Source organism: Capsicum annuum, chromosome 8 (genome assembly GCF_002878395.1).
Source record: "Capsicum annuum cultivar UCD-10X-F1 chromosome 8, UCD10Xv1.1, whole genome shotgun sequence".
NCBI classification, from domain to species: domain Eukaryota; kingdom Viridiplantae; phylum Streptophyta; class Magnoliopsida; order Solanales; family Solanaceae; genus Capsicum; species Capsicum annuum.
In genome coordinates this window covers 130,895,790-130,904,133 of record NC_061118.1, presented here as the reverse complement: position 1 = coordinate 130,904,133, position 8,344 = coordinate 130,895,790, and the positions used below count along the sequence as shown (strand labels likewise).

The 8,344-nt window shown below is 32.8% G+C and overlaps 1 protein-coding gene across 5 annotated transcripts in view; it reads left to right on the top strand.

The window, feature by feature from the left end:
- Positions 1–5,663: 5,663 nt before the first annotated feature.
- LOC107856054 (pentatricopeptide repeat-containing protein At5g25630) overlaps positions 5,664–8,344 on the top strand; it is a 6,483-nt gene continuing 3,802 nt past the window's right edge. The window contains exons 1-3 of one of the 5 annotated variants that reach the window (XM_047395831.1): positions 5,664–5,905; positions 7,156–7,214; positions 7,608–7,720. In XM_047395831.1, the coding sequence (XP_047251787.1) occupies positions 7,616–7,720 (105 nt within the window). In that variant the 5' untranslated portion in view covers positions 5,664–5,905; positions 7,156–7,214; positions 7,608–7,615. Of the gene's footprint in view, positions 5,906–6,011; positions 6,041–6,556; positions 6,577–7,155; positions 7,215–7,607; positions 7,721–8,344 lie in introns of those variants that run through there. The other 4 variants (XM_047395830.1, XM_016701051.2, XM_016701050.2 and 1 more) reach the window with 4 other exon arrangements.

Here is an 8,344-nt window from a genome sequence, read left to right as displayed (position 1 = left end):
GAATCATTATTATTTGTCATAGCTTGATTATTTGTTGTTGAGCCTTTATCTTTCTTATCAGTAAGTATTTGGCTTTTTTTTGGATTTAGTCGCTTCTCCTCTTCACTTTCCACTTTAACTATTTTATCACCGGCACTATGATTGTCTTTCTTATTACGGCCTCAATAATTATGATTGGCTTCTTGGGCTCTTTCAACTCTTTTTCTTTGTCGTTTTCTTTCCTTATTGGTATCCATGTTTTTGTCCTTCTTACCCCCATCCCCCATTATTGCTTGGTTACCTTCCGTAGTCTTTGAATTAATCCAGCTATTATACTACTTTTGACTTGTTTTGTTTTCTTTACTCTCACCCTATTTACAAACACCTCATCTACCTATTTTCTTGTTGATTTTTTCTCATTATGCTTTCCTTTATTCCTTATGTTGGACTTGTATTTAGCTGATGCATATTTGTGGGTCTTCAATATCTTTATTCTCATCATCTTAATTCAAAGCACCAAATTTATTTTCTGTGATAACTTCATCTTCCTCCATGGATGGATATTTTGGGTTCCATCGTTGAGCCATACCACCTCTATAAAATTATCTTCCTCTCCTTGCATAGTTTCTTTGTCTTGCCTCCTAAAAATTGTTATCTTTTTTCTTTCCTTTATCAATCTATTCTTTCTTTCTACCTCTTTCACTGGTTGCTTTCTTCTCCTCTTCTTTCGTCTTAATGTTTTCTTCCTTAGGATATAGTTCAGGATGTAAGATGAAACATTCTTTCTCATTGTCCCTGTAATTTACAATTCTTTCAATACTTTGGTAAATAGTCATATTTGATAGTAATCATTTAGCCACTATTTCTCCCAACCTCTTCTTAATTCTCACATTGACTATTTTTGGAAAATCATTCAACAAGTCTACTTCTACCTTGACCCTAGCATAGCTGGATTTTGTTTTTCAACTGGTGGCTATATCAACTTGAAAACGTTTACCAACTGCGGCAGAAAGGGAAAAAATAGCTTCTTTTGAAAAGAAATAGATTGTAATGCAAGAAATGAGATCCATGCAATTGCTATTGATATTCCTCCTTAGGTTCAAATAAAGGATTTCATTTGATCGTCATCATGGGGTAATTCCTTTTCCCATGGGCAATATAGAATATAGGTTTTGATAGTAGGTTAACATAGTTTTCGATCTGTGATGCCCTAATGATCACATATTGATTGCATAGTAATCCTATAGACATAATATATGAACATGCCCTTTAACTTTACTTCAAATTATATCTATGACCTCCAATTTTGGGTATGCATAAATAGGTCCTTAAACTTGTATGAAGTTGAAATATACATCCTACGTGGCATAATACACCTAGGATGCTATGTAGGACAAGAATTGGCCACGTAGGATGCCACATAGGACATATGTGTCTACTTGTTCAACTATATACAAGTTTAAGGGTATATCTGTGTACACCCAAAGTTGAAGGTCACAGATGTGATATGAAGTCAAGTTAAAGGGAATGTTTATGCATTGTGCCAATCCTGTATTAACATTCCCTTTGAACTCACATTGTTTGGGAGTGATCTTCCTTAACTCCTGAATGTACAACCATCCATATGAGAATTTTCCTACTACTGCAAATTTCAGATCCTCATTGACTATTATCTATGTGATTTCCTCTTCTTTCTAAACCACTCTTAGTTCTCCTTGCAAATACGTTAAGGGTTTTATAGTTAAGGTCGTGCGTGCCGATACTATGGGTTCTAAGGTTATTGCATATGTCATCTCCACTCCATTATTAGACAAAGGGGATGTATTTTGGGGTTGAGCAACCGTAGGGGAAGGTTGCCCACCAGCCATATTGGTCATTCTGATTAAGCGAAAGTAGGGTTTTATCGGCTAGGGTTTAGAGAGTGCTACGTTAGGGGAGAATTTCACCCCAACATTTTTTTATTATTTATTTTGAGTGCAACATATGTAGTTGTTTGAATATTTTGGCATTAGTATTATGATAGTTTTATAGACTGATACTTTTCCGTTTGAATTTATTTGTTATATTTTGACTTGACATGAAATTTAAGAAAGTAGATTGTACCAAAATGCATTTTAATCTTGTGGTTTTAAATATGTCATGTGAAAAGCATACATGAAGAGTTACTAAAAAGAAAAAGATGGACGTAAAAAAAAGTTGTTCAAACAAATTGAAACAGAGGAAATAATACATATTCTTTTAAGAAAGATACTAGTTATGAGTAGCCCGTGCAATGCAGGACCCAATATCTATATTAAATTAATATTATAATAATAATTAAATTATAAAATGTATATATTTATTCATTTGAAAAAAGATTTTGTTTTTCTTTTCTTTTTTAAAAAAATAATTACTCAACTCTCAATGTAAGTGAGACAATGTTTAGATGGTCATAATAATTAATTAGGGATGATAAAGTAAAATCACGATTGAATCAGCGAAGCAGATATGTCTTAAATGACTTATAATAACTAATTAGAAGTGAAATAGCAGAATTACTATAAAAATAATACTTGTGAAAACAATTAAATGGGCCTCGTATGTCAAGTTAATTTAACACTAAATATATTAATTTTAAATACTTAGATGACTTTATAATAATATTTTAATATTTAGATGACTTAGTAATTAATTATGAGTGATATAGTAATATTACGGTTGAAGCAGACAATGTCATGAATACATATTTTACTTTTTTTTATTAAATATTATTAATTCTTTAATACATAAATGACACATAATAATTAAATAGGGGTGATATAGTAAAATCACAGAGTAAGCAACTGAACGGATCTGCAAGCAGACATGTTGATGGGCTCCTGCTTGCTCTTTCCCTCTTATTAGATTCAACATCTATCCTAAATTAACATTATAATAATAACTACATCAATTAATGTGACATTTTTTGAATTTTGAAATTTAAATAAATTTATTTTTTAGAGTAATTTTTGCATATATTCTTAAAATGTTTTAAATTATCAATTATTGTGATTTATTATTCAAATATATAATTTATTTTTAAAAATTAATTTACGGTCAATATTAAACTCTACAAATATATAAATTAATAAAGAGTGTGAAAAGCGAAATCCGACGTGCCTATATTACAGATTTTTAGATAACATGGACTCAGTATACGTTATTTTTTGGTATCAATTTATGTGACAGAAATAGAATTTAGATAATCAGTCATACTTTTAATATGTTTTTAGATATTTTAAGTTGCTAATTATTGTAATTTATAATATTTTTTTATGTAGTTTCCATGTAATATACGTTACTCTCTCTGTCCAAAATTTGTAGTGCTGATAGTCAATTATATTTTTTAAATAATTTAAGTTTTTAATTATTGTCATTTATAATACTTTTCTTCTATTTCAATTTAAGTGGCATTTATATAATTTCAAGAGTCAATCAAATATTTTACACCAACAACATACCTAGTGAATTTTTCACCTAGTGGGGTCTGGGGAGGGTAAAATCTATGCAGTCCATACCATTACCTCTAAAGAAGTAGATAGACTGTTTTCGATAAATCCCCGACTCAAGGCACAGAAATGGTAAATAAGGTCGTAATAAAACATAACAGGATGAAAGAAAAAAAATAGAAATAAGGCACCCACGAAATAGTACGATATACTAACAAATCGCAAGCGCCTACCTCTCCTAAACCACCTAACTAGAGACTCTATCCTATGTGAATTGTCCTATAACTACTAGCAGACTATCCCAAAGCACACCTAACTACTGGATACGACTCACCCACACGTACTAACCTACTAACCTAATTTGTATTCTCCATACTTTCCTCTCTAGGATCATGTCCTCAGTAAGTTGTAATTGTTCTATGTCATGTCTAATCACCTCCCTCGAGTATTTCTTTGGTCTACCTCTACCCTACCTGAAATTATCCAAGCTAACCTCCCACACTTTCGAATCGGGGCATCTGTGTCCCTCCTCATTACATACCCAAACCATCTCAACCACACTTCTCACATCTTTTTCTCTACTGAGGCCACTCCCACTTCGACCAAATAATATCGTTTCTAACTCTATCTCTCCTAGTAAGTCCACACATCCAACACAACATTCTCATTTCCGCCAGCTTCAACTTTTGGATGTGAGAATTCTTGATTGGCCAACACTCCGCTCCATACAACATAATCGGACGGACCGCCAGTCTATAGAATTTGCCTTTAACCTTGGGAGACACTTTCTTATCACACAAAACTCCTGAGGCAAGCCTCCATTCCATCCATCCCATCCCAATATGGTGTGTGATATCCTCATCATGCTCTCTATTTTCCTGAATCATAAACTCAAGATGCTTAAAACTATCCCTTCTACAAACAACCTGCAAATCCAACTTCACTGTCACCTCATCTTCATGTGTCACGTCACTGACCTTACATTCCAAGTATTTCATCTTGGTCCTACTCAACCTCCAATTTATCACTAACAACCCTCCCCCCTCGGGTCTCATCAATCAAATATTATATATCTTTTAAATTTTTAAAGTTATTAATTACTGTGATTTATAGTATTTTTTATAATTTTTTAATATATAACAGTTTAATTTTTTAAGATGTTTTAAGTTGTTAACTATTGTAATTTATAATACTTTTTATATAATTTTCAAAAATATATGTTACTCTCATTGTTCAAGCTTTTATGACATTGATAGTCGATTACATTTTCTAAATAGTTTAAGTTTTTAATTATTGTAATTTATAATATTTTTTCTTCTATTTCAATTTAAGTGGCATAATGCTTAGATAACCATAATAATTGATTACGATTGAAGCAGCGAAGCAGACATGTCTTAAATGACTCACAACAACTAACTGAAAGTGATATAACAAAATTACTATAAAGAAATACTTGCGAATTTTTTGTTATGTGGATATCATATAAGATGTCAAGTTAATTTAAAATATGAAGAGTTAACTTACCATTTTATATCTATTGTACTTTTTCATTAAATATTATTATTATTTGTTTAATATTTAAATGACTTATAATAATTAATTAGGAGTGATGTTTAGTAAAATTAAGATTAAAGCAGCTAAAACAAACATGTCATAAATGTTTATTTTACTTTTTTATTAAAAATATTATTAATTTTTAAATATATAAATGACTTATAATAATTAATCAGAGATGATATAGTAAAATCATCAAATAAGTCGCTGAAGTAGACATGTTGAGGTTGTGCTGCCGGCTTCTCTTGCTTTTCCCTCTTATTAGTTATTAGATAGTAAATTAGATAATAATAATAATTTTATATTGAAATATAACCACTTCATAGTATCATATTTGAGAAAATTGTTACACACACACAAAAAAAAGATTTTTCTTCTGAAAATAAATCCAATATAGAAGGAAAATCTTAGTAGCTTAGTTGGTTAATTACCTGAATTTTTACCTTATTGGTGAGAGTTTGATTCCCCACATTATAATCCCCTCCATCATTTTCCATCCCCTACCCTCAATTAAAAAAAAACCCATATAGATGAGGATTCGATCCCCACATTATAATACCTTCCACCATTCCCCAGCCCCTACCCCCAATTTAAAAAAAAAAAAAAAAAAAAAAAAAACCCCAATATAGAAAAAAGGAGGAGGATTTCATCCAAATTGTCTCTTTCAAAATTTCCAACCTCTCCTCTCCATTCCTTATCTTTTGGAACTTGGAAGGACACTATTGCTATGCAATCCATTTGTATAAATTGTCCGTGGATAAGATAATTTTGAATGCAAAAAAAAATTGTGTCAACTCATTTTATCTTTTCTTAATATAAGAAACCGAGTGTGTGTAATACTACCCTCATTCAAATTTAGCTGTCCCCCTCTCATTCTGCTAGCCAATCCTACAACTCCAACTAAGGTACTACAAAGATTTCACGTTTTCCTTTTTATTTTCTTTTTTAAGAACTTAAGTGATGCTAAGTTTGTTTTTTTGCTTATTGATTCTTGAATGGGTATGGAAACAGCCTCTTTACCTTCACGAGATAGTGGTAAGGTAGTTTATACTCTATCCTTTCGGACTCTACATGTGGGATTTCATTGTTGTTGCTGTTGTTGATTGTTGAATGGGCTTTTGATCGGCATGTTAGTTAACGTTTGTGTTAGAATCATCTTCTTATCTTTGTCTTGTTTTTTAGTTCTCTTGGGTTGTTTTTTAGTGATTTTCTTGGTCTGAATTTTTTAGTTCTGGGAGAAATGGGGTTTTTGTGGAGTGGGTTATGCTTGTTTTGTAGATTGCAGAAATGGGTTTATTTGGGATTTCATTAGAATTTCTAGTGTCAAGTTCTGGCTGTGTATTCTGAAACTTGGGAGTCATTTTCTCTTTCTATAGTTCTCTTCTGCATGTGTCACTTCAGATGCTAAGAAAAGCATGTTGCTATGCACTTTAACAAGGCAAGGTTGTTTTTGATTAATAAATAGTTCTTATTGCAGAATGCAAAGTAAGGTTATGGTCGGCCCTTCGGCAGACCCTGCGGATAGCGGGAGCTTAGTGCACCTAGCTGCCCTAATAAGAATCTTGCAAAGTGCAGGGTAAGGCTGCATACAATAGACCCTTGTGCTCCGTCCTTTCCATGGAACCCAAGCATAGTGGTGGAGTTTAGTGCAACGGGCTCCGCTAATAAATAGTTTTGATTCTTTGGGGGAGGGATTCTGTTTTGGGGTTAGGGGAAAGGGGAGGAGGAGAACAGGCTAGGATCAGACCTTGCACCTGTGGATGCCGGATAGGACTCACATAATGAGCTATGCTGCTCGGACTCTTCGAAAATGATGCCGCAGCCATGTCGGATTCTTCAAAAATACACGAGAATCCGACATACACTAGTCGACATTTTTGAAGTGTCTGAGCAACATAGATAATGAGTACCATCAAGTGAGCCCGTCGGATACAACAACCACGCCTCGATTCCAAACTAGTTGGAGTTGGCTAAACGAATCTTCTATATACATTGCTCTCTATTTGGGGCCATTTTATTTTCATTACTCAATAATTAGCCTACAGGAAAATAATCCTGGTCTTGGCCGATTGATCTCAAATTTTTTATCTGAGTAAATTTCTGTGAACAATGGATATCTTGTTGTTGATTGCTGTTTACACTTCTACTGTTTTAGGAATCAAGCTCTTCCTGAAACCTTCAGCGCACTTTCTATTAATTGCATAGACCATAAAGGTAGTATCAGCTTCATTATAAGTGTGATATTTCCCTGCAGTCTGTCACCTTCACAATTTTGATACTTTGTCTCTTCAGGGACATCTGATGCACTTGTAATGATACAGTTTTATAACTCTTTGCAAAAGTGTTCAGCCAAACTCACTGATATAATAAATTGCATGAAAAAGACGTAGATCTGAAGAGTTATGCCTTATGTTCTTTAGTGTTTTGTTCCAAAAGCCAGATCTCGATCTATATATTGTACTTTCAAATTTGCTAAGTTAACCTTACCCCTTTCTATTTAATTTGTTTGTGGGATAAAGCTTCCACAGTAAGCCTGTTTAGTTACGTAGTTTCCAAAGTTAATCAATTATACCAATATTCAGTTGGCAAGCTTTTTCACGTTTTCAGGAAATTACATGGATGATTTAAGAACAGAAAGGCCCACCTATGAAAAATTTCACAAGAAGTCAGGAATGAGAACCCTTATCAGAAAAGAGTTGCTGCATCCATTTCCAATCAAGGTATATTTAACGCGATAACATGTTACTCAATCTCTTCCAATTTAGACACCCTTCACAGTTTGGAACGTTTCAAAATGTTTGATATCTTTCTATTTTTACTACTCACAATTTCCAAGAACAGGAATCTATTAATCAATTTGACTTTAAACTTTGATGTGATGTTTTCCCATCAACTAACTTAGTAACCATTAGGTTTGTATTTCTCCTTCATTATCACTCATTCAAGATATATGTAAATTAACATTTCCGTTGGGAAAATCATTTTATATTGCAGATTCTCTACTTTTCAGTGTGCTTCTTGTATATGGGAGATCTTCCCATTGTTAATTAAATTATTTCCCTTTTAAGAAAGGGATCGTAAAGACTTCTATCTACCATAGGGCTACTCCTTCCTTTTGAAAGTTTTCTTTCTTTTTTGTTTGTGATTGGTACTGCATCTGTTCTGTGTCTGTCCTATGCATGTCACTCTGTCAAATCTCTATTCATAATGATTACATCACAATAATCAGAAATCCCAAGAATGAATTAGGTTACTTCCCTTGTATCGTGTAACTCTAGTCCTACGCAAGGACCTTATATCTTATTAACCACCAATTCCAACATAATAGGTTTCTATGCCCCCCC